This window comes from Hirundo rustica, chromosome 11 (genome assembly GCF_015227805.2).
Source record: "Hirundo rustica isolate bHirRus1 chromosome 11, bHirRus1.pri.v3, whole genome shotgun sequence".
Taxonomy (NCBI): domain Eukaryota; kingdom Metazoa; phylum Chordata; class Aves; order Passeriformes; family Hirundinidae; genus Hirundo; species Hirundo rustica.
The window spans coordinates 13,356,091-13,383,084 of NC_053460.1; the positions used below are offsets into that span (position 1 = coordinate 13,356,091).

General features: G+C 40.6%; 1 protein-coding gene across 1 annotated transcript in view; it reads right to left on the reverse strand.

Annotated features, from left to right (window-relative positions):
• Window positions 1–26,267, reverse strand: part of LONP2 (lon peptidase 2, peroxisomal) — a 38,006-nt gene extending 11,739 nt beyond the window's left edge. Inside the window, exons 1-11 of the mRNA XM_040075111.2 lie at window positions 25,977–26,267; window positions 24,892–25,126; window positions 24,078–24,209; window positions 22,675–22,797; window positions 21,680–21,840; window positions 21,396–21,490; window positions 19,869–20,127; window positions 14,030–14,171; window positions 7,908–8,058; window positions 7,221–7,347; window positions 6,067–6,200 (exon numbers count right to left, since the gene is read on the reverse strand). Coding sequence (XP_039931045.1) covers window positions 6,067–6,200; window positions 7,221–7,347; window positions 7,908–8,058; window positions 14,030–14,171; window positions 19,869–20,127; window positions 21,396–21,490; window positions 21,680–21,840; window positions 22,675–22,797; window positions 24,078–24,209; window positions 24,892–25,126; window positions 25,977–26,209 — 1,792 coding nt within the window. The 5' untranslated portion in view covers window positions 26,210–26,267. The remainder of the gene's footprint in view (window positions 1–6,066; window positions 6,201–7,220; window positions 7,348–7,907; window positions 8,059–14,029; window positions 14,172–19,868; window positions 20,128–21,395; window positions 21,491–21,679; window positions 21,841–22,674; window positions 22,798–24,077; window positions 24,210–24,891; window positions 25,127–25,976) is intronic.
• Window positions 26,268–26,994: the final 727 nt, after the last annotated feature.

A 26,994-nucleotide genomic window follows, 5' to 3' on the forward strand; every position in this document is an offset into this window, starting at 1 on the left:
CATAAATACCGGCAAGTCTAGGAAACTTGACTCTGCATGCTATTCTTGCAATTCAGACTGCAATTTCGACACTATTTGATAATCTGAGATGCAATTCGTATTTCAAAATAAAATCGAGTTTAAAACCAGTTGCTTTTGTCATGTACCAAGATTTTACTGCCTAACAGACACAAATGTATTTATTTCACCTAGCTCTGTATACAGCTGAAGAGACAAACTCCTCCATAAACACATCAGGGAATCTGAGGCCACCTGCCCCATTAAAAGAATCAGAAACTCTTCTCTTTGATCTAATGAGTAGCTCCCATTTTATAATCTGTAACAATAACAAACTCCAGACTTTTTCTAAAAATGTTAACCTAAATTCTGGTATTATCTAATTTTCTACAAAAGCATACAGTGATATCCCAAAATGTAATTACAAACGCTAACTTTTTCTTTCAAGGAAAGTCATCTTCATTTATCATCTTTAAACAGTGCTGACTATGATGAATCTGTAACGATTTATAATTAAGATTTCCACTAACAATGACAAATGCATGTTTCCTACCTGCCCCAGACTAACAGCCATACACCACAGTACAAGCTAAATGACGTATTTATCTAAAACAAGACACTTAAATTCAAGTTTGCAGAAACAGAACTTCTCATTAGGACAGCAGCTTAATCATCTTTCAGTTTGGGATAAGTTGGCAAAATAAACTAAAAGGCCAAAAAGTGCCCTTAGCAAAGCTCCAAACTGCACAAGAGGAACCACCTGCTGCTCTGCTATTACATGTCTGCTTACACAAAAGCAGCATGGTATTGAGTTGTTTTAACATTTAAAAATTGAAATACTAAAAATAAAAAACAACACATAGCCCGCCCCAAGTAACCAAAAATAAGTTCAAAAAACAACCAACCAAAAAAAGATTGTTTGTAAAATTTTCCAAGTAGAATCTGCAGCTACTCAAAGGTCACAATGTTCTTCAGGAATCTGTCTTTGCAAGTTCCCAAAATAAAACCAAGTCTCACATGTAAATAATGGATTTGTAAGAAAATGGACTCCTAAGAAAACATATTGACAATGAACTATTAAATATAATTAAAGATTTAATCTTAATAGACATTTCATGGCACCAAGATTTTAAAAAATAAGACTGCTACCTTCAAGAGATGTAATGGAAATGAGAGAACACAAGTCTAAGACTTCCTCAAAATGTAGCACTAGCAACACAAGCCTTAAACCCATAGATTTCTAGCCATACTTACTGACCAAGATAGAAAAATAGAAGCCTAACATTTTTAAGCAGTTTTTAACATAACACATTCTGATTTGCTGAATTGCTACAAAAAGACATAAAAAAGAGCAGCAGCATGACAGATGAGGTTTTACATTTGTGGGCAATTAAAGGGAAAATAAGATTCTTTCTTTCTTATTTGACTTAGCAGCAGATGCTTCAGCACACAACAGACAGACTCAGAATTCTTCTGGCCCCTTCAAACTAAAAAACCCCTAAAACTGCATTTAAGTAGAACAGGATGGGATTGCTTTTGCTGACAACAGTTCCCATTCAAAGCCAGCCATAACATGAGACTGCACCTGAAAAGCAACTGTCAAACTTAAGTCTTATGCCTCAAACTTTTAGAAGGTATTTCTTTAGGAAGGGAACAATTTCCTGGGACCCTAATCCCGTTTACACTTACTTATATGCTTAAATTTAATGCTATGTGCATTTCTCCCCACAACATCAGAAAAGTTCTCTTTCCATAAAATAACTACATTCCATCATTTGTGACCTACAATAACAATGTGTACTTGAAGCACTTGACTGTGAGGTGTTAATGCAGGAATATTTAGATAAATTAACATGGAAAAAATCTAACACTTTAAAAATTAATCTGTATTCAAGCCAAACTTCTCAGAACATTTATGCGTTTTTGACCTCTTACAGAGAAATCATTCCAAGCAATTTTCAGAAATTTCAGAAAAAGGCCCACACTGCAGCCTGCAGAGCTGGGAATCTCTCTAAGGACAACAGAGCTGACCTCAGACCTGTGCACCTGCAGTCACATCACCCTGGGACTGAGGCTCAACACATTTCATGTGTCAGATGACATTGACCACTTTGGTCAAACTTGCATTCAATTTAAAACCAAGTGTTTCGTCCACAAAAAGTAGAACAAACTATTCTGTATTGCTGGGTTATAGAAATACTTAAGTATGTTCAAAACCTTGGTTTCAATATAAATGCAATCCTCATTTCATCACTTTTAGTAATGAAGTATTACCTGTCCTAGATCTCCCTTCGGGTCTGAATTAGACAAATTGTTTTTCTCTCTGGGTTTCAACTGCTGTATCATGATACAATGCCTTAGTGCACAGTTGCTGCATTGTATTCTCAAGGCAGTTGCACTAAAATAGGAAGGAGAGTTTCATATATTTTTGTGACTCCTAGAATTTCATGTACTGTCAAAAGACTCAAGGAACGTCTCATAAATCTTAGATGGTGTTTCAGTGAAATATCAGCTAGCACTGCTGCACACAGGGACGACTCCCCAGAGAGCTCCGAAAAATGCTGAAGTTCCCAGTGCAAACTCAACAACTGACACAAACCAACACTCCTGCACTCACCAACTTCTCCAGAAAGCGCAGGAGTCAGAGCGGCAAGGAAGGCACTAAGGGCTGCCCGTGCATTTCAGTGGTGCATTTCTGGGAAGTGCTGAACCCAGGCAGAGAGAGCCCAGCTGTGCTAGGGCAGCACCCTCCCTTCCCAGAGCCCACTGCCAAAAAGCAGCAAAAGCCTCATCTCTACAAAGCCTTGAAATCAGGTGTTCTCCCTGGAGTTAATAATCTGATTTAATCAATGTAATGGTGGAAAGTCTGTGATTCTACCACCTAGTGTCCTTAACTCTTACTACAACCCACCGGCCAGAGGCACTCAGCTGAATAAACAGGCACCACGGCAGGATTTGGCTGTGCCCTGGATCAGGTACAAATGATGTTTTAGCAAGCAAGGCAAGCCTGCAGTCTGCCCTCTCCTAGTCACAACTCAAGGCATACCAGTGCACCAACTGCAGAGTCTCACATCAGCAACACACAAACAGGGAAAGCAAAAATGACTTCTAGGTATTTTTATAGAGATAAAGAAAAAAAAAAAAAAAAAGTCAAGCAGTAATTCTAAACGAAACTGTTAAGGGATGACAACTTGATTACCTGATCTTCCAGAGTTATTCGTTACAGGAAATTAAAATTCATCGTCGTGATGCACAAATGCACAAATGTCCACTAACCAACAGGAGAAAAAATGCCAAAGAAATCAATTTAGGCTACAAATCCCATTATTTGCATCAACTTGCAAGTATTTGGAGATATTTACAAGCTTTGTTTTGAACACTTAGTTGTTTCCAACAGACAGAACGAAAAAAATTTTTAAAAGGCTCCTACTCTCATACACTCTCAGCAAATGACACACTGTAAAAACACATCAGGGTGTAAGCACAGTATTAGTACAAAATAAAAACTACTTTGCAGGCTGCATCATTCTGTACAACTCTTTATAACAGCCAAGTTTCACTGTAGAGACACTTGTCCGTCTAACTCCCTTTTACTAATACAGCTTTTTCTTATGGACAATTTTCACTTCAGAAGTACAAAGGCAACTCTTCATAGCTCATTTCTTTCTTAACTCCAAACTGGGTCAACCAAAAATGCCAGCATTTTGCCCCCTTTTGAAGCACTTGGGCTGCTATTTTCACTTAGCTTTGGTTAAGTTGCAAGTTCAGAACTAATTTTAACAGCGTATAATTTTAACAGTGTAAATACCTCAGCTGCAAGCACAGCGCTAATTTTAACATGGTAAATAACTCTCTCACTGGATTGAGATGTCTAATACAGCTCCTTTTTGTTACTTGCCTTAATAATCAAGTGTTTCTTCTTACAGTACCACGAGCTGTGCTCTGAACCTACCTCTCATCCATTTTACCAGCATACTTGAAGAGCAGAACAACCTCTCTTTTTATTCAGCAATTACATTAGACCTCTGAAACACATTTTAGATGCAGCTATCTACTTTGAAAATGTGACTTGTCAAAATGACCATCCAAAAGCAGCAGTAGCCAGCACACCTGATAGCACCTGGTGCTGGTGAGCCAGGCCAGCACAGCCCGAAGGCTCAGCAGTCACACTCACGAAGAGAGCACACAAGCATCAACAAGTCAGTGTTTGACTTCACAAAGTCCATCAGAGCACAGGAGGTAGAGAACACACACACAGCATAAAAGGGAAACACTGGTAAATATGTCTTAAAACCTCTGCCTTTTAATGTAGATGGGGTGATTTAAACTGCAGGATCGTCCATGGATTCAGCCACCGCTGCTGTGAGAGCTGACTGCCTTTAAGCCAAAGGTTCAGAGAAAACCAAGCTGAACCTGCTTAAGCAAACATTGCCAAATTCAACTTTCCAATACTACAGTTTTCACAGACATTACAGTGATCTTAGAAAACTCAACAAGGTAAAAGAAGATTCAATTTTCAGAAGGGAAATGCTGAGCTAGGGAGAAAAGGCAAGGTAAAGCTGAAAGACTGTCAAGAAACAGATTCTCAGAGACAAATTATGTAAGTTTTTACTGTGGGTAAAACTCTTCTTCAAACACCCTTCTAATTATTACCACTGCTTGTAAAAATATCCCTTATACTTCCTCCCCTGGGATTTACTCTCTGAAAGGGGAAGGCACTGTTGAGACTTGTTTGCTGCCTGGTTTTAAAGGAACAGATAATGAGTCTCCTCATTTATCCTCCTCCAGCCCAGACCAGACCTATCCCAGCCGCACAGATGTAAGAACCCAAAGGTTTTTTCCACTTCAACTACATTGTGGAATATTTCAGAACATCAAACCAACAGGGCTCTGTTTGGTATTTTAAATCTGTGAGCATCCTGGAGCAAAAGCAAGCAGCCATTCTGCAGTTTTCAGTTTCCAGGATCCTCTGACTCCCAGTCATTCTCTGACAGACTGGCAGAATTTCTTGTCACCTGAACTCATTTCAGTCTTCAAAACACAAACTAATGGAACACACAACACCCTGCTAGATAGATTTTATCAGACTAAGGGCTCTCTCCATTTTAGAAGTTCAATCTGAGGTTTGGAGTTTGTCCTTTCACATTCCTAATACCCCTGACACTGAGGGCTCCTGTACACATCCAGCGCTGCAATGAGCACTGCGGAGCTCCAGCAGGAAATTGCTGCATACGGCAGCACCCTCCATCAGCATGTGGCTGGAACAAAAGCACAGCCATCTACAGCCCCATCGTATCTTCCACCAAACACTGTGGATGTTCATTTTTGTTACAGAGAATGCTCAGGGGGGATGAAAAAGGGAGCAGTCACCTGCTGTGTGCTGCACATGAAGAGGATCATGGGCCTGACTTCATCCTTCCCTCTCCTATTTCCACACTAGAAAGAGACCAACCTTTACTGGTAAAGCAGTTACCTGGCTATTTCTGCTGTTTGAGAGTTTTGTGTTTAGCTTTCTTTCCATCTGTCTGATGACTGGAAATGATAAAACACTGTCTGTACACATGGGAAACAAGACCAGACTAACCAAGGCTGAGAAGTTACTAAAGCTCCAAGAGACTTTGAATAAGCATGGTCTTAAAAGGCACATAAAAACAATTCTAATTTCAGAGCCCTTCAAGCAGACAATTTTTTTAGTGTACAACAAAATAACCAGATTGAGTTCTGAGCTAGTAGGAACTACAGCCATGCTTAGCTTTTTATTAAAGAGAAGTGAAAGATTTGCATTAAAAAACCTAGGAAGACATACACAAATCATAACTGCATCCCTAAGACATGAAACAGATGCACTGAACTTCTCAATTACCAACTCAGCAGGTTGAAACTACTCAGCTTATGTCCTAAGTCGTAATTCAGCACTAAAACTGTATATAATAATAACATCACTCTACCTGCCATGCTTTTGAAAACAGAGTCCTTAAAGAAGAATAAAGCAGGAGAAGTTGCTAGATTAGCTTCCTAGTGACTACATTAGAAGTTCCCTTTTTAACAAAACATGCCAAAGATACACACCTTCTCCTTCCCCCACCTCAGCACGGTCTGGCTTTGCTTCTTTGTGCTGCCCTTCTGCCACTTTCACAGCCACTGCTCTGCAGATGGCTCCCAGCTTGCGATCCAGGGCCCGCACTCCTGCCTCCCTCGTGTACCTGCGAGAGACAACGGCTGTGCTTTGTAGACAGAGTTCTTTCCAATGGAAACACACTCCTTACTGAACACACGGTCACAGAAAATGGGATGGGAAAGGTACCAAAACCTTGGACTACTCTAATATATAGGGAAAAAAAAATTGTTTTTATCAAAATAATTGTGGCTGCTGATAAAATTGTAGACAAATTACTGAGTGGGAAGATATAATTAATACCTGGTACCAAACCTTCATGAAATGCTAAGCAATGTCTAATAGCACTGAGCTCTTCTTAGATGCAGAAAAATTGAAATGAAGAACTATTTTAAAACTTAAAATATAGAGCTCAGTGGAAGTTGAGGAACTGGCTGTAAAAGAGTATTTTGTTTTAGTCTATGAACTAAAAAGAAGCATTAGGCAGTAACACTACACAGAACAGCCAGAACACTGGTCATAAAATACTTCATTGAATCCCAATACACTTTTCCATTGGAAATGAGCTAGTTTTAAGTTCAAAAGATGTTCTAGTCAATACATTTGCTGTCATGTCTAACAAAAACCCCAGTTCTAATGAATAGAAGCTATTTAAAAAACACGTATTTTATTTTTTTAAACGTAATTCTAAATCTAGACAAATGTACTCATCAAGTCATGGAAAAAAATCATCACAATTTTAAAAAAAGTAATGGTAATTTCCATTTTTTGTATGAAAATGATAGAAATGTAACTGGGTTCTTTACACTACACGTTTGGTGCCAAGGCCATGGTTTCACATACTGCAGCTACAGCAGCCTCAGGTGCTCCTGTTTATGCACGGGGTCTTGGCAATTGTGTGAGCCACACCTGGAGAGCAAGAGCACTCTACGGAAAGAATGTTCTCCAGAGAAGACAAGAACTAAGGAAAGAGCAATTTCATAAACTACCAACTGTTGATTTGCTGAAGCTATTAAGGACAATACATACTAACCTACATTTGTATTACCACTTAATAAACTGATTTATAAAAGAAGGTATTTAAACTGAAAGTAATGAACAGATTTACCTGGTAATTATGCCCAAAGTAGTTACTTGGGGAATCTGTATTTGCTGTGGAGTCAGACCATGTAGTTCAAGCTGTTTAGGAATCAAGTGTCTATGTGCAATTTCAATTTTTTCTTCTTGTGTGTAACCTTAAAAAACAAAACAGAACAAAAAAATCCACAAACATATCAGCACCTATTTATTAATGATCTTTTTGTTTAGACAGTACGATATAAGCAAATCTCTTATCTTTTACAATTCTACCTGATTGAATTTAACCAAAAAAATCCCCCAGCTATAATTTATAGGGCTGTTGGTATCATCCTTTGTGGCAAATATAACTTCCTGTGAACAAACCCAGAATTTTAGTGTTTCAAACACCCCTTTCTCCATCAGTATCTTAAAAAGATGCATCAACCAACAGACCATTAGAATAAAAACAAATCAAGTGAAGGAAAATATTATTGCAGAATGTATCCATGTATTACCACAGAGCTGGAACTGAATTTTCCTGAGTGCAATGCTGAACACTATTCTTGTGACAGAGGCCACAGCAGAGGCATCCTGCCTTGTCCCTTTTAATGACTCCAGCCATGCACTCCTGATTCCTGGCAGGCTTTCCTTAACAAGCTGCCCTTCATTTCAGCAAAAACACCCCAAACTTGTTTAAGGACCTGCAATAGCCATGTAATGAAGACACAGCTGTTACCTGGCACCTGGATGACCTCCATTCTGTCCAGCAGGGCAGGTGGGATTGTAGCTGTCGTGTTGGCCGTAGCTATGAATAGCACTTGGGACAGGTCAAAGGCCACGTTTAGGTAGTGATCAGTGAAACTGTGGTTTTGTTCTGGATCCAAGACCTTAACAAGAGTGAACAAAAAACATAATGTAATTGTGCAAGAAATAAATAAAATATGCACATTTTTATTCTATTCCATTTGGATCTGTCAAATCTGACTTTACAGCAACAATACACTACAGATATCGCTAAATCCTGGCCTTGCCTGGATTACTCTGTGACTACACATCACATCACATGTACAGTTCAAAAAGTCACTTCCCCATGAGTTGTTTTTGTCCTTTTCTAGAGGTGCTGCAGCATTTCTCCAGCCATCAAGCACCTCCATGACCTTTCACACGTGGTAGAGTAGTCCTTCAAGGACTCACAGCAACCTTGGAAAAGCAGCCCATGGGGTCCCATGGAACAAGGAGAATTCTCCCAAGCAATCCTTGACTCCAATCCTCACCTGCTGCTGGCAGCTCCTCTTACTCTAAGCTTACTTCTTACTCTCACACCAGCCTATGAGATCTCTCTTGTGAGACCAAGTGGAAGAACACAATCCCAGCCTTATCTGCTGCCACTAAATCACCTGCCCCACTCATTCTGCTTTGTCCAGCCTTTATTACTAAAGTTCTTATTGTTCATGACATCCTAGGCAAGCTCTGACCCTTGGTGAGCCCTGGCCTTCCCAATGCAATCACTTTTCTTTTTGTCCCAGAACAATAGAGACAGAACTGAACAAGCTCTGCAGAACAAAAACATGCAGTCTGACCAACCTCAAAAATGTATTGAGCAAGTAGAACTAGGGCTTCAAAACCTGTGCTGTCTTCCTACCACTTTTAGTACTACTTATGTGTGCTAATGCAGCTGTTGCCTAGATTTAAACTTAGGAGATAAATACTCAATACATATGTGGAACACAGAATTCTGTCTTGTAGATTTTTTAACAGCACCACAAATGGGAAGTTCATGGTGCACAGCAGTGTACTCCTTGCTTCTCTATCACCTCTGAACCACCTTTGCTTCACCTTGAAGTACAGCCACACTCTTCCTTCCCCAATGATGAATGATCAATGCTACACCAACACAAATAATTCTTATGTCACAAGTAATGGGACCCACGCATCTCCTGAGAAACAGCACACCACTGTCTAAATAATTTATCTGCCTACATCCAAATATATGTACACAACCTGAATTATAGCCAAGAACAGTGCTGATAATTTAAAAAAAACCTGAATTTGAGGACTTCTTTGATAGCTATAAAAGAAACAATTCTGAATTTTCGTTGCTCTTAAATTCTCCTCAGGCTTTGAAAAGTGAAAAAACCTTGAAAAAATTTATGATTGGAACAAACTAAAAAAATCCTTCTATTACAAAATGCCAGAAACACAGCTGAATTTCCTAAAAAACAGAATAAATTTGATTTTATTTTGAAGTGCTGCACAGATTTAAGAGCAGCTGTAATAGCGAAATCTTACAACATACAGAGGCGTATGTTTCAATTCTGAACCCAGAGCTGGAACTCAGTGAATGCCATTGTTCACTGGCTCTAAGCTATTCAAAAGCTTTTCTTACCCTCTGCAGCAAGCAGCTGCTGTCATTTACTCCCTTCTTTACCAAGGAAAGCAAAGGCCTTGAAGTATCCTGATAAGCCAAGTCCACTGATGCATAATTCAGAGATGTGCCTCACCTCAGTAAGCCCCCCAGTCCAGCCCTAAACTTGGGTGACACAACAACAGGCAGGGAATGCAAGCACAGCAGCTACAAACTCTCTTCCAGACAAGCAAGTCTATACCAAATATTAGCCTCCCACTCAAAGTCTACTCCTGCAAATTTTTCTAAACTGTTTTAAACAGCTAATCCTAATTGAACGTACCCCTTTTTTATACTGATAACAGTATTTCCACAGAATTCCAGTCTATCCGCTGAAGTGTTTGCAAGTAATTCCAAAGCTGCTAAAAAACAATGTATTCTGACTGACCAAATTAGCATTTTGACACATTTATTTACGTGCATGTTTCTTTCTCCTTCTAGTCTGCAACTAGAAATCCTTATGAACTCTGCTAAGTGCCAAGCTGGTGAACAGAACACTATTTACAAAGATACACACAATATTGATGCTGTACTCACATGCAAAAAATACTATCCAATAAAGATAAAGGAAACTGTAATCCAAACCAACTTGGATTATATCGAAAAATGTGAATTATCTGAGATTTTTTACAAGGGCTGGAGACCCTCCACACTCATAATTCTTTGTCATGGTAACTTTTTTTAGAATAAGATACAAACCAATGTCCTGTCCATGCATTTCAAACAGATTTTCCAAAGCAAATAGAACTGTTCCTCAGTTAGGTATCTGAGCTGAAGTTCATGTTCAAAAGTTTTCCAAGATACTCAACTAATACAGAAATATGAAGTACAAAAGGAACATTCAGTGCACAAAATATCTTGGCTAATTTATGACAGACAGCTCACATGCATACAAAGGCTTCTCTGTAACAGCTTTTTATTACCACAAAATCCAGAATAAATTCCATGAACATTTAATTGCCTGGCTAAGCTCCTGGTCTAATTTCCCTGCATACAAATAGTCACTATCAGGCACTTGGACCCATTTCTGTTTTCTTCTGGTTTTAACAGAGGTCATCTAAATTTAGACTAAAATATTCCTTCGTTAATGAACAGTAACTGGAAATAGGAAGACATTCTGCCTTGCTGAAGCAACAGCTCAGCAGAAGCATTAGAACTAAACACATATCTGGCAACTAGAAAGCATCAAGCTTTGCTCCCAAGCTCACAGGGATGGCAATTTTCTTCCTGAATATGCCCTGTTGTGTACAGGAGAATTTAACACATCTACACATTAAGGGATAAAGGATGTGCCTTTCATACTTAATGATGGCACTTCCCAGACAAGCAGCAGTGTGAACAGCAGATGCAGCAGTTAGGTGACCACCGACTGTTGTTTGCTCTCCAGCATAAACAGCCACCTCTGCCCACTCCAGATGGACTTTCCAACAACGTAAACCACGAGAAGCAGATGAAAATGAAGCTATTACATGCAGCCAGGAGCTGTCCATTAGAAGAGGTAAAGCACCTGCTCCAGGATGTTTAGCCAGCAGTAGAGGGATATAGAGGTCTCGAAGGGGAGCAGCGCAGCCATGGTTAATAGAGCAATTACTTCTCCAGATGCAACTAATGGGCAATTAGCAGGGCTTACATAAACCCTGCAGCCCAGGCAGGCAGAGGGAAGTGAAACTTATGAGCCTCAGCTGGAAAAATCCATGGCAGGAGCAGAGCTGAGTATCACTGAGAATGTTGCTTTAAAAGATGGGAAACAAAAACGTCTCAAAGCAGCAACCCAGAATTCAAACACAACTAATTAAACAAGTATTAATTAAATTCGTTTGTCCTCACAAACGACACAATAGAAAAATGCGATTATTCTCTACTGCACGATAGGGAATGCAAAAAAATTATAAAACTCAACAAAGGCTGAATAAAATTACCAGTATTAATATACAGATCTAGATTCATGATCGGAACACTCTTTCCAAGAAATCCCAAATCATTGTGTCTGTATATCAAACAACAGTCAGCTAAATAGAAAAAACTGATTCTCAGGTATTTTTATCCATGCATTGACAAGAATTAGGACAGTTTAGTTCAAGCAACTAACAGACAAATGACAGGAGAGGTATCAGCAAACTCAGGAACAAAGATCATTACATTTTCAGCAAAGTGTAAATAAAATCCCCCAGAGGAATAGTGCAAGGAAAAATGTATTTATTACACTCCTCCGCTTGTTTTCTTTGCACTTGGAGGCTCCTCATGCACCCTAGAAAAGTGTACTACACACTTGAGAAATGCATACGTGGGGGACCATTAACTGTCATTTTTAGAAGCTAAATAAGTGAAGCCATGCTATCTTCTAGCACATTTAAATTACTACTAGTTCATGTTAACATGCAAAGATCAAAACAGAGCTCTCAAACCACAGCCTGTTCATACACTGATTTTCAAAGAGCTCGTTGGCCTTGTCAAAACAGTAATTTTCCACTATCTAGCAGGAAGAAAATAATGACATTTGTAGAAAGTCAATTGACACTTCATTTGCAGAATGTCATACAGCATCCAGATGAGCTCATGACACCTTAATTTAAGTAGCATTTTTCATATTTAAATCACTGCATTAAGCGCTGTCAGTCAAGAGAGTTGTTAGAATGACTCTGTAGGCAAATACTATCAGAACCACTTTCACCCCCACTTACCAAAGCTACCACACCTCAGGTCTGACAACCCAGATGCTTCCAGCATTATGCCCTAAGTCACTTCTGTGAAAGCAAGCCAGGCTAGCTCAAACAATGTGGGTATTTTTTACTAATGCCCTCCTTTTGACTGAAACAGGTACAGAACCATGCCAGAAGCAGTGCAGCTGACACAGGGGGAGCATGGCAGGCCCTAGGGCCAGAGAGAACACAAAAGAGAAGGCAGAGCGTAAAACCACAGCAGTACAAGGAATCTCTAAGCACGAACAATACAAAAACCATCACGTGCACTAGTGCTGCATCTGCCCTGGCAGCCTCAACACTTCAGCCTGGCCCAGCCCTGCTGTGCCAGCATCTCCCTCATTCTCCCCTTTGCCATCCCTCCCTCATTCTCCCCTTTGCCATCCCTCCCTCATTCTCCCCTTTGCCATCCCTCCCTCATTCTCCCCTTTGCCACCCCCTCCTCATTCTCCCCTTTGCCATCCCCCACTCGTTCTCTCCTTTGCCATCCCCCCTCATTCTCCCCTTTGCCATCCCCTCCTCATTCTCCCCTTTGCCATCCCCCCTCCTCGTTCTCCCCTTTGCCATCCTTGCTGGCACAGGAAGATGGACACAGCCTTCTGCCCAGGGAAGGACAATGCTTTGCCTCTTCCCCACACCTGAGGATGTGCTTCTTCCTCTCTTCAGCAAACTGCTAGAATAAAAGCACTGAATATACACAAATTGGTGGAAGAAGAACTGGGACATCATGTCACACTCCGGAAAACTGAGATTAGGAAGAAGGTTCTAACAACTCCTTACTGCTGTCCGTTACAAGAAGCTTGCAAGGTGCAGGTCTCAATTCACCTTCTTCATGATCATTCCAGTTTTGACCGCCTGAAAGCCCAGCTAACCTAATTAATAACATCTCAACACTTGATGGGATTTATCGAATATTTCAACAGTATCTCATTCACCAAAGTCCTCAATTGTATCTCCTGAATGTTGTGTCTTTAGCAAATCAACTTTTGACAACTCTAAAACCTTTGTGATAAAATAATTGTAATATGTGCTTCAAAACTAGATTCATTCACATCTTAGTCTGAGTGCCAGAAGTTCAGAAAAAATGTACTCATGGAAAACCTGACTCCCATGGAAAGCTAACACTCATCACACCATAATCAGACCAACACTAATCACATCATAATCAGTCAAGGAGTGGGAATCTGTGACTTACATGAAAAATCCAACTTCAGAAAGTTAATTACTACACTAATTAAAGAAATGCTCCTAAAAGAACATGCAGCTAGTCCATATTATGCACTGGGTAAACTGCTTAGCTCCAATACAAGCTGGTACCATCAAGAGCCCCAAAAATATATTAAAGTTGGTCCAAGAAAGAAAAGGAAAACTTGAAGAAGTCTAATTACTGTCTAGATCCTCTACAGTTCTTTCTTAGCTAACAACATTTGATCATTAAAAATCAATGTCTTCAAGTCCTCCAAATAATGATGTTTAGGGCTTGAACATTATTTAAATACAGAAAACATTCCAATATCTATCATTGTGTTCAAGTACAGCTCGCTGAGATTTATATGTAACTTAACCACAATGTAACAGCATCTGCATTGTGCCCAAGGAATTGACAGGAACCCACCCAAGTGAGAAGTCAGCAGCTGAGATCTGAAAAACAGAGCTGGCACTGTCAGGCCTTCTTTTGTCCAGGGAATCTTCTGAGTCCAGTTTAATTTTTTTAAAACCCACAGGAAACAATGCATGCATTTTAACACCTCTTACCTCAAGCAAGGCCGCTGCAGGATCCCCCTGCAAGCTCTTTGCCAGTTTATCCACCTCATCCAAGAGGAAAACGGGATTGTTCACCCCGACAGTCTTCAGCCCATTGATGATCCTGCCAGGCATGCTGCCCACATAGGTGCGCCTGGAAAGGAACGGGGATGGGGAAAGAGGGTGGTGACACGGGGAACAGGTGGAGCAATATCAAAAGTATCACAAACAAAACTCCAGGCAAAACAGAAGAACAAGGAGCACTGCAACAATTCTTGCTTTTTTTGCAAAAATTGTGGAATTTGATAAAAATATGGAATATACAACTGAGCTAATACAAGCAATTATAGCAGCAGATGAAAATTTGAGTTCCAAGATGAATTAGTCTGCAAAGATAATAATTTGCATTAAACTGTATCCAAACTTTACAATTTGTGGACATCTTACCATGTTCCAGTACCAGCATCCTTGTACTGTAAGAACAAGCAGAAGCAGATTTGGGAACCTCATTAATAAAAACATTTCCATGATTACAATGCTGGGATTTTGTCATCACAACAGAGTTCACGCAGCATGTTACAAAAGAGAGCAAAATTCCAGTTACACTGAACTGTCAATGTCCCCATGACAGCATGCTTTAATAAACACTCACCAAAAGTAACTGCAATTACTGTCATTTCAATATAAAACGAAAAGCTGAACACAGCAATGAAACAAAAAATGATGAGTTTGAATTTATTCAGCAAATCAGTAAATTTGTTTTTCCACAACACACACAGAGCACAACTACATTTTACAGATGTACATAACCCTGGTTTGCTGCATTTATCACACTCTTTTCTGCTTGTGCCATAACTACTCAAAATACTATAATTAAGAGCATGAAATTCCAAGAAGAAAGAGATACATGAAGTGCTGAATTACAGTATCTAGCTCATGACCCTCACAAAGCAGACAAGCAGAACAGGCCTGCTTTGCCATACGATCTGGTTTACTACCGTCCAAAATAAACCGGATGACATTTACAAAGATGAAACCAAAAATACCATGGGACTAATTTCAGAAAATACTAGGGACTAGTTTCAAAAAATACTAGAGATGACTTTAAATATATTAAAAAAACCCAAAAAACCAACAAAAGCAGAACCCAAACCACACAGCAATAGTGTCAGTTCCATGTAACATTTAACCACTGAGGAGACAAATTGCATTAAATGTATTTAATTCTAAATCTGAGAAAAAATAAAAGGTTTTAAGATCTTCTAAACAGCCAGCAATGCGAGTGTAATTCAGTTTGCCTGTTACCACCTTCCTGAGGCAGCTGCTAAAGACTGAAGCAGCCAGCAGGCAACAGTTCCTCACTCGAGTGCTTTTGTGTAGTCTTAATCTGCAGCAAGGGAGCGGATTGCTCTCACGGAGGGCTGCATTCATTACAGATCAGGACTCTGCATGGGGAGCTATTACACAGCCCGCCTGCCTCCTCCTCCTCCATCTGCACACCCACAGCCTTGCCAAGACAGCGACAGCATTCTACAAAATGCAATCAGAAACTGAGGAGACTGAATCAGAGCTGGAGTTCACAGAAGTGAATCACTTACCACTGGAAATAAATTTATCACTGCAGCAATTTGGGCATTTATTTGTTTTTGGGGGGGATTTGGGTTTTTTCAGTTATGGGTTTGGGGTTTTTTTTCTTTTTGTGGTTTTGGGTTTTATTTGGTGAGGACAGTTTTATTCTTCTCTGGGTTGTTTTTACCACAAGGTGCTCACTGCACTAGAGAATAATTTTATATGCTTCAGAGACAATGCAGCCCAACTGTTTCAGTATTTTGCTTATGCTAGTAATAGGGTAACATAATTAGGTAAACATCAAGCAGTCTGTGTTCTTGCTTGCTACATTATTCTCAAGTGCATGCTTAAAAACATTACACTTTTTAAACGCATGTTTTTGTTTTTAGATACACAAAGTTTTACTTGGTCCTTTTGAATCCTATAAAGATTTGAGCTATCCATGTTCCACTGGGTTTTAAGGAAGAGGCTGGCTTAAAAACTAAATGAAGGCAAACAGATGCAACAGTCTAAATCTTAATACCTCTTCATTTATTAGAGATGGACCAATACCTATTTTATTATTATTATTAATCATCAAATTCTCAAGACCTCCAAAGTTATTAGGGAACACATCTCAACAAATCCTTGGTAGGACAGGCCCTGCAGGTCAGAGCCAGAGCCAGAATATATTAAAATTACAAGCAGATTTGACCATTTATCTGTCTGGCTGCTAACCTTTGCCTTGTAAGATGTGAAACTAAATGCCACTGTTTAGGAACACTATCACTGATTGTGATGTTGACTTCATTGTTTTTGTTAGGGTTGAAAGGAGGTAAAACAATATCCTACATTGCTTTGCTCATTTTTTGATGCAGTTTCTTTCCCTGCATTAAACCCAGAGGACAGTCAACCTTCCTAACTCAAAACAGGTTGCACAGAGCAAGTTTCCGACTTATCTCACTTGTGTAGCAACACTTAAAAAACCCAACCCCCTGAGAGCTCCAGGCAGAGATCTGTAACTTAGTAATCTTTTTATACAGTTTTAGATCAGTGGAAAAGTACCTTTAAACAAAACACTAGAGTCGCACAGTATGCCATCAAGCACTATGTATCCTAGAAAATGCAAGAAAAACAGCTGGGAAATCCAACCTTCTTGGCTCTCCCAAAGTAAACTGGGAAAGCCTCGGAAATGGAACCCTCAAAGGAGAGGTAGAATTATTGAAAGAAAACAACAGGACTCACTTTCTTCAAAATGATCTCAAGACAAATAGTTTTAAATCATTTTTAACTGCAGGGGTAGAAAAGGATAACCAAGTTAACACCACTGTTTCTGAGTATCCTTGCACAAGGTCCCAGCTTTCTTTCTTTCCTTCTTTTCTCTTGTGAAAGGCCAGAGGTTGCATCCACTCAAGTGCTTTACAAATCTACCTCTGCTTTGTACTTGTCCAACAAAGCTCATTCCTCTCGGGGTGAAGCTGTCTGCAGTTTGTTTTTTTTCCTGGTGCAGCAAGACCTGTGCAGGGAAGTTCTGCTGGCACAGCTGCTCTGGTGAGGAATCCCACCTTTTCTCAAACAGGTGGACCTAAACAAGCCTTCAGCAAAGGCCTAAGCCAGAAGTGAACTGTCCTAGCTTTTGAAACTGCAAAGCGCCAGTAATATAGGAAGGAGTGCTTCACATGAAGGTGAGAAAGAAGAGCTTCACACTTACCTCACCAACACCACTATAAATAAATGGCACAATTACATCTTTCCCTTTCAGAAATAGGAAAAAACCCCCACAACAGCGAAGATCAGACCTTTCCTGTGTGATACCAAATATCAATACTGAGGAGATTTTAAAAAGCAATGAGCTTCTTGGAAAAAAGTTAAGTCATCCTTCAGAGTGGTTTGTAGGTTTTTTTTTTTTGGTTTTTCTTTTTTTTTTTTTTTTTTAATGTAAGTAAACAACAAATGTGAACCAGCATACTTTAACACATGGTATAGATGAGTGGTAAATGCAGACAACAGCTGAAGGATGACTGATCTATGAGTTCTGGTTTTGCACCAAGTGGGTGATTTCATTTTGGGAATGCAGAACAATACTTGCTCCTCTTCACTAAGTGAAGGATTCCCAAGCTCCAGGTGCAGGCACATGATCCCCAGTGAAATGGCCAAACCTGGGCAGTTCCAATTGCCACATTTACACATCAGGTGGGACAGCAGTTCATTATCATTCATTAAGCAGGTCATTATCCAAAACAATCCGAGCTGCACGGATTTCCAGGCGATCTGGCATCATCAACAACACCACGCTGCTGCTGCTGCTCTCCAAGAGCTTTGCCTGCTGATCTCTCAGTCTGCACCTTTCACCAAAGTGGCCTAAGTAAATGCTATTTCAGGCACTGTGTGCTTGCAAGTCAAGCTGAAACAGTTCCTTTTGAATGTTCTAGTACATTTGGTACATTTTTGTACATGTTCAGTACATCAGCAGGCACATAAAGTACTGCTCTCCTGCAATGTTAATGGAATATTAACTTAAGCCCCGAAGCCTAATAAGGAGCTTTTAGGAGAAAAACCATGTCTTCTGAGGTTTAATATTAGAAAATCAACCTGCTCAACAGTTAAACATAGAAAACAACAGTCTGTGTCTTCTCCACTTCTGGACCACCTCCCTCTGAGTGCCACCAGATGCACAACATGGATTCACCTGACTGGGAATAACCTGAAGGATTTATTCACACAAAAGGATATTACAGAGCTCTACAAAAAACCTGTAGCTCTAATCTCATTAAATCTTATTCTGAGAAGGGGGAAAACAAACCAAAGCAGAATTTAAAATCCAGTATGCAACAGGTAGGTTTGATTTTAACTACAAAAAACTGGAAAAAGCAGTTGGCTACAAAGGACTCCTGGTACCAGCTGCTCTAAAGCTCATTTTTAAACTATACACTTGCTTGTTGAACAGTAACCACACAATATTCTTGCTAATTCTAGATTACATTTTCCTTTGCTGGTGAAAAATAAACTCTCTTAGCAAATATTTACTGCCGGCTAATTTCATACACTTTTTAATATGAAATTTATAATGGTTAGCCTCTAACATGAATTAATAACTTAATAATGCCCTCAAAAATGTGTGACAGCCATAAACACCTGAACCAAAAAAGCTTTTTAGAGGCTCTGCCATATGACTCTCCCTGTCTTTACTCCTCATGAGGTCTAGCACAAGATAGGAAGTTTGACTTCTGTTTATAATGTCAGGTTCAAGATGTGGTTTCCCTGTTACAAAGGATTGAGTCCTGCTCTGCTCTGCTCTGGAGAAGTTACTTTCCATAATGCTGGGTATCCCACAGCCTCTAGTGGCTTCACTTCGAATAGCACAAGTTGTTGAGTCACATTTTAAGTTGTTTTTAGGACACTCTATCTTAGGTGCTTTCTACTGAGAGTAGCTGCATAGCCACTGGGCAAAATTAACTGCTAGGTGGCATCAAAAAGATAACTGATAGCTTTAATTCACAGTATTCACCTTCTGTTGTAAGGAGAAATTTTATTCAGTAACACGACTTAAAAGAAAACCTGACTAAAATTTATTATTTCAGATTTCCTACAGTGCAGTAAGTAGAAAATACATGTAATAGAAACAGAAAAGATGCACTGATGCATTACCTCTATTGCCCATTCATTACGCTTCCAGTTGCAAGGATTCAGGAATGGACTAATACAAATTTAAAAGTTGTAGATACATAAAGAGCCCAACACCAAAAAAGGCCCTAAGGAATGTCATCCAAAAAAGGCCCTTTGAACCCTGCCAGCTTAGGTGGTGCTCTTGCATAAATCTCCTTTGAAATAGGAAAACAGTGCACAAACAAGTCCATTGCTATCCTCTAGCAACTTTCATGTATCACACCAAGTTTCTCCTCGTCTTTTACCAGCAAACACCGTTATGAAGGAAGGTATTGCTACCACAGGTTATACTGGATAATTAAATCTTTACATCCCTCTTAAAAGCAGAAAAATCAAGAGTTTGCATTAAACTTGCTACAGAATTTTACTTCAAAGTGCTAAAATAACTGAAGATGAAATCCATTGTCTATGACAATAAAGGGCAGCAGCAGAAGGAAAGAATAAAGTCTGCACCACAACACTAAACATCCACTTCATTAAAATTCTCCCCCAAGTAACACCACTGAACACCAAGGAAAATCAATAAATACTTACCATTGTTTCATAGAAGGAAAATTTCTCTGTATTGGCTGAACAGTGAAAATAATCAATACATTCTGCAGAAAAAAAACCTGCAATTAGGAAAAGAAGTAATTACCTGTGGCCCCGAATATCAGACTGATCACAGACTCCTCCTAAAGCAATTCTGTGGAATTCTCGACCCAAAGTCTTTGCAATCGATCTTCCAACACTGGTTTTACCAACTCCTGGGGGCCCCACAAAACAAAGAATGGGTCCCTTGAGGTTGTTCTTAAGCTGTCGCACAGCCAAGTACTCCAACACTCTCTTCTTCAACTTCTCCATGGCATAATGGTCATTATCCAAAACAATCCGAGCTGCACGGATTTCCAGGCGATCTGGCATCAACAGTACAAGAGATCAGCACATTCACCTTTAAAATGGAAACAATGCATCCTACAGTAGAAACAGATACCTTCAGCAGGGCAATCCCCTAACTCACATACATACTTCAGACAATGCTTTTCTAAAACAAATGCATTGAACTTCTTCTTTAATTTCCTTCTTTAATAAGGAATTAGATCTAAGATAGACAGATTACAGTACTGAAAATGAACAGTACTGATAATGACATTCAAAGCTAAGAAATTTATCATGAATTTCTATTTCTATGTTCATGTGTGTTTTTATTCACTGTAGCTACAGAGTTCAAAATAGCAATCACATGGGTCACACTCACAAACTTTGCTTAAAGTAAAAACACAAACTTCACATGACACGGTGTAATTTTAAAAGATCAAAGGGCAACTTCCACCAAAAGAACAGTCTGCTAGGAGTGTCAACAAACATTTTACTCATTTGGGGATCCTTTGAATAATACTGCAAAGTACACGTAGGCAGATCTTTTTACAATTTAATGATTAAAGAAAATATTTATGAGATTTTTTGTAAACAGCCAGTGCTCTATTTCAAACCAGCAAAAATTCATCACTACAAATACCAGCAGAAGGGCAGGGATGGACATGCAGGTGTGTAAGTCCACCTTGTGCAAAGTAATTTTGCCCACTTAACCAACTTGTGCTGGTCAGTAGCAGATGCCGTGTTTGGTTTCCTACTCTTCCCTAACTCTCCATTTTTGCACACTGTATCTGTGTTAAGAGTATCAGCCTCCACTCACAACTCCAAAAAATATGGTACAAAGCAGACATGGACTCCGTTTTTCTACGGCACTCTAAGTTGTAATTACTAAAATTAACTACAATTGTGCTTTTTTATCCTTTTGCTTCTTACCAAAGATAAGATAAACCAGAATCTTCTTCAGAAAGAGCACTGTTACATAAATCTCCAAAAGGGATTTTTGTCTGACATATAAAAAATAATTAGATGCTAGTTTCTTTATTATTTTTGATACATACTGGCACAAATGGTAATAGGAAACACCTTCATTTTTAATGAAACTATCCTTAATACTTTTTAAATCCACATTCTCAGATGTACAACTGAGCTGCACAGGCTATTCAGTGTACAGCTCTCACTGAAGTCTACTGGTACCTGGCTTACAGTATTTTTACAGTGTTTTTACAAGAACTAAATCACAGTGTTTGCATGATAGTTACTTGTCCTAAAATGTTTGTGCAAGCCAATCACCACTAAGGGAAGGATTTACCTTTTGTACTCTTGTTCCATGGCAATTCTACCATCAGCTCCAAGTAATTTCTTGTCAAAGCATATTCTGGCATTGACTGAGGCATCTTCTTTAATCTGGAAATATAAGTACAGAATCCAAAAGGCCAAACAGAAATTAAATGCAAAGCGAGCCTCTACTGCACTGCAAGGCAGCGGCTGCTGCCTGAGCTTTGAAATCATTTCAAAAAGCATGCATCAAACAGGAAAAGGTCTGCAAGATTTGTTTCAAATTTTAAAAGAAACCACCATTTAAAAGCCTCCTACCTTTTTATTTCTTTGAGACAAACTTTAAGAGCTTGTTCTGACATACTGGATGTTCTAATCTTTTTTTCTAGCATGACAACATCATCATGATCTTCTTCTTCCTCCTCATCTTCTGTAATGCTTCCATGAGTGATTCTTCTATTAGGACGAATAGCAACAACCTGTGCAATGGAAACAGAGCCACAGAATTGCACCAGGTCCTGGTTTTTAAATAAGCTGTGTACTTTGGCTTTGAATGAAAATCATGGCAAAAACAGGTAAGGTGCATGGAAAAATTCAGAACTCCAGCAATTAACTTCCAAAAGTATTACTGGTGCTACTTTAAAAAGTTACAGCTCTTTATCTGTTTCCTAAGTGAGTTTATCATATATCCTAAGCTAGCAAACAACACAAAACAAGAACAAAACTGAAAGGCGTTATTAGTCATATTTCAAGCACTGTAGCCCAGCATATTAAGCAGTATAAACTTAATCTTTACAAAATGGGTAAACCTCTCTTATCTTTTTTCATTTCTAAATGACTTTCCAGTTACTGAACAATGAAAGTGCAGTTAGATGCAGCAAAAGTGAACAAGCTCCATTTTACAACACCCATTCTTAATCTGTAGTTCAAAAGTTGCCACTCATCTGCAATGCCATCAGTAAAAGATACACAGGCCAGAACTCACACTGTGCATACCATGCACATGAACTGACTCTTCAGAGGAATCTGAGCATTCATTTAGTGTTACAAAGTGCTCAGATTCCAAAAAACCCTAAATTTAAAAAAAAATAAAATAAAGCCCAGGCAGTTTTAAAGAAGCATTTTGTCTTTGGTGTATCTACACAGCCAAAGTTGCCAGCTGGGTGCTCTCTGCAGCTTCGGACTATGATCACACACTATGGTTATACATTAAAATTGCGCAGATTAAAATTACGCATTCATTAGCCTATTTAAAAAGTGCATCTTCGTACTTATTTAGAATGCTCAAGTATTCCAAATTTAAAGCTCCATACCCTTTTATCATCATCCTGTTTGGACTTTCTTGTTTTCTGAAGCAACTTCAGGCCTTCAATCTGTCTAACAAGCAGTGGTATGGTCATCTTGAACCGTTCTTCCAGCCTAACAGCATCTAAAATCTAAGAGCGAGGAGTTGTAAGTAGCCAACAATTCACACTGATGAATCCTCTCTCTGGGGGAAGGGAACATGGAGGTTCTGCTGCTGTCTTTTGACCAGAGGTACAAAATAGATGGATTTAGGAAAACAGGTAGCAGAAAAAGCAAGAAGAATACACTACACAAAATCTAACCTAAAGAGTTTGGATGCCTGAACTACAAAGCACTTCAAACTAGAGTAAATTCTCTTATCCTGTCTAGTTTTAAAGCACCTTAATATTTCAGTTGTGTTTCCTGTGGCAAACATCTAGCAATGTCCTATTTTTCAATTACTGGGCCTCAGGAAAAAGACAGCCCTGTTAAGTTACAGCATCATCTCCATGGGTAAGCCAGGGGAAAAAAATCACCTTGTGCCCTAAGTTTTTTGCTCAGAGATTTTTTTATTTTGTCTTTTTAATATTTTGCACACAATTCCACTTTCATATTAAATGAAGTTAATATGTGGAAATGGGTAGAATTCTGCTCCCACCAGCTGTTTTTTTCTTTAGAATTTCTAATTAAAGAAAAAAGTGACACACTAATAACTAACGTACCTTCCTCCAGCAGGATATCAGGCTATAGTACACACCTTCCCTTCAAATTACTGCATCAATTTCTACTTGTGGTGCTTTGAAAGAACCTAACACACTTTCAATTCCATGTGCAGCATAAGCAGCTGGAGAAGGAACAACTTGCAAAATACAGCAAGCAAATATAGAAATCAGATGAATAAGCACCAAGCCATAAAGATCATTTTTGCATAGATTTACTTTGACATGATAGAAATTTAACCACTGTCTCAGTGTTTAAAGAAACCCAGGCTTCAAGATGTTTTTAAAAATATTTAATTCTAATATTAAAAATATTTGAATTCTGAGGTTATTAGTATTAAGATATGCATAATGATCAGTCAGCTGAGATAAGTAAGCGAAATTTCAACACAATCTGAAGAAAGATTTATTATCTTTACTATGGGAAGTCCATGCTTTACTTATTGTTTATTAAAATGAACCATTTCAAAGATTTCCCAACTAGATCTATATATCTTAGGCGAGTTCTCCCATATGAATATATAAACATTTTAAACAACACCATCAAAGCATTTTGCAAGCATTCATGCTCAGTTGTAACACAAATCCCTGCTGGCATAATACTATCACTGTACAGTCACAAGTGTGAGCAGTTCTAAAACTACCTTAAAGTGAGTGACTTTAAAAAGATGGCAACACCTAACTACCACTAAAACCGCTGAAGATCACGATACCTGCAGCTTCTCCTGGTTGGTTGTTCGGATGATAGAGGTCAGGATGTCTGGCAGAGCTTCTCTGGGCAGATTGTCCAGGAGACGCCGGAGCTTGGCGACCGCAGGCACTGACATATCCAGCATCTCAACCAGCTACAACACACAAGGAACAACACTAATGGCCCCTGGTTTCTTCTGGAACTATCTCAGTGCTCTCTGACCTAAACAGGATTGTGTCTTTCAGTGGGAAGCATGTCCAGTTAGTTTGCCAAAAAGCTACTCAAGTAAGGTCACCATAAGTTCACAGATGAGGCACTAACTCACCAAGGCTTTGAGCTTTCTCCTTGTCTGAGAGGTTCAAAAGTATAATTACTGTTTGCAGCATTTTTTCTATACATACATCTCCTACTTCCCCCACATACCCAGATTAAAAACTTCCCCATGACTCTTTTTCAATACATCCTTTAAATTCCAATTCATTAGACTTCTATGGTATATATTTTCTTGTATCTCAGTAAGATTCTAGAAAAACTAATCAAATCTTTTACTAGAATGTATGTGTAGTATTGGTATATATGAAACACCAACTTATCATAGCACCAACACAAGCAGTTGCACAAGATTCAGCTGCAATGAGCTATGCAGACACCTGGAACCTGGCATAGAAACCTCAAGCTGTAACAGTAACCTTTATTTTGCAGCAGAAATACTGAAACTCTACTAGGCAATGAAAACCATAAGAACTGGAGAAATAGAAGGGCAGATGGAGAACAAATAAAGAGCCAACGTGTACCCACACTCAGGTTATGTGACACACAAGTATAAAACAAATTACCTGTACTGCATACTTGTAGAATTGTTCTGACAGCTCTCCAAGCTCTTCTTCGGATTTATGGCCATTAGTGAACTGCTCAAGTCGATCTAACTGCTGCACTTCAGCAACGGGATAGGGCTTCTCCTTGAGCAGCTGCAGGATCTGGAATCGGCAGAGGCCCGTCACCAGCAACGTGTAATGGGGCTTGGGCCAGTTGCTACCAACCACCTGAACTGCCAGGGCAGCAGTGCCAATCCTAAAAACAGATCAAACCCTTGTATTACGTGTCATCTTCCTCAGAACATTTTGTGTGCTCCTTAGCAGAGGCAATCAAGCTATAGGTTGGAAGACCCTGCTGGGTTATAGTTCCTGTTGTGAAATGAAATCAAATTATCCCATTTCCTTTGTAACACAGGCTACAAAACCAAACCCTAAAACCTGAACACAAATGAGTTAACTAAAACACTAAGTAAGGTACTGTAATACAGTCATGCAGTTTAGAAACATATGGAATTTCTTCATAATAATGGATCAGGCTGTGGACAGGCACACTGACATTTCTGCTTAAGCAACATACAGTGGGAAATGGGAGTGTTCATAAATGACAGTTTTTCCCTGAAATTCCCAGCCTTGTACTGAGTCAGCGTTTTACACCACCGTACCTATTTAAGCCGATTTACAACAGAAGATACTTTCTTGCAACATCTTACTAAGTCCACTGATACGATAAAGTTCGGAGAGTAAGGGTTATGTCAGTTTCACCGCACAGAAATACAATTTGTTTTCATTTTATGTGACCTAAGTCAATATCCGTGTTACCCATTACTTGAAAAATACTATGGTTAACAGCTGCGACAGCCCTAAAGCTGCTTTTTTTCGTCTTATTTTGCTCGTCCACCTTAGTCACTTTTCAAACTTCGCCGCCGGCCAGCCCGTCCCCGGCACCTCGCCCGCTGGGCCGGTGGTGCGACCAGGCTCGGCGGAGGCGCTTCCCGGGGCGGCCCCGCGGGGTGACCCCACGGCGGGCCCCGGCCGGGGAGGCCGGGCCGGGCTCCGGGGAGCCCGCAGGCCGCGAGGGCGGCAGGGAGAGCCGGGCCGAGCCGCACCTGTGCAGGTTGGGCAGGTCGTCGCAGTCGGAGGTGGGGTCGCTGGTGTTGGGGATGACGCCGATGATGGTGCTCCGCAGCGAGGTGCCCTTCAGCAGCCGGCTGCGCACCAGCTGCATGTTGCGCGGAGAGTCCACGCTGGTGCGCATGGTGGAGCCGGGCAGCAGCACGCTCTCGTGCGTGAGCAGCAGCGGCAGCCGCGTGGGGATCTGGATGGCGCTGCCCGCCGCCATGGCTACCCGCGACCCTCACCCTGCCCCTCGCCCCTCACGCCGGCCCCGCCGCCACGGCAGCCCGGCCCCTCACCCGCCGCGGCCCCGCCCCCTACGGGCGCCGGCAGGGACCGGCCGCGCGCCCCGCCCGCTGCGCCCCCTGGCGGCGGCGGCCGCGCTGCCCCGGGCCCGGGCCCGGCCCCGAATCTGCCCCGCCGCTCCCGAATCTGCCCCGCCGCTCCCGAATCTGCCCCGAATCTGCTCCTTCTGCCCCTCCCGGGGCCTCTCGGCTCCGGTCTCCTCTCAAACACCGAGCCGGGCCGGTTCCCGTCAGTCCCCCGGAGGCCGCTCGGCCGCCGGCAGGTGTCAGGCTGGCACTGGCAATGGGTGCGAGCTGTGAGCTGCGCGAAGATCTCCAACGCTGGACAGGGAGCGTGTAACAAATCTGATCGTTTGTTAAATGGGACGGGTACGAAGTGAAATCCCTTCTTCTGATGGTTTTTACACAAATCTGCTCTCCCGCATCCGTGCTCCGGGTCGAAGGGCTCAGCATCCTGTTTGAGAGTCAGAGAATCGTTCGGGTTGGAAGGAGCTCTGGAGATGACCCAGTCCCACCCCCTGCCGAGGCAGGGTCACCTGGCGCAGGTGACACAGGAACGTGCCCAGGTGGGTTTGAAACATCTCCAGAGGATGTTTCCACCCCACCCTGAGCAGCCGTTCCGGGGCTGGGCCACCCTCCACGGGAAGCAGCGGTTCTGCTGTTGAGGAAGCGCAGGTGAGCGCAGTGTCGTTCCCCGTGCTCCTGG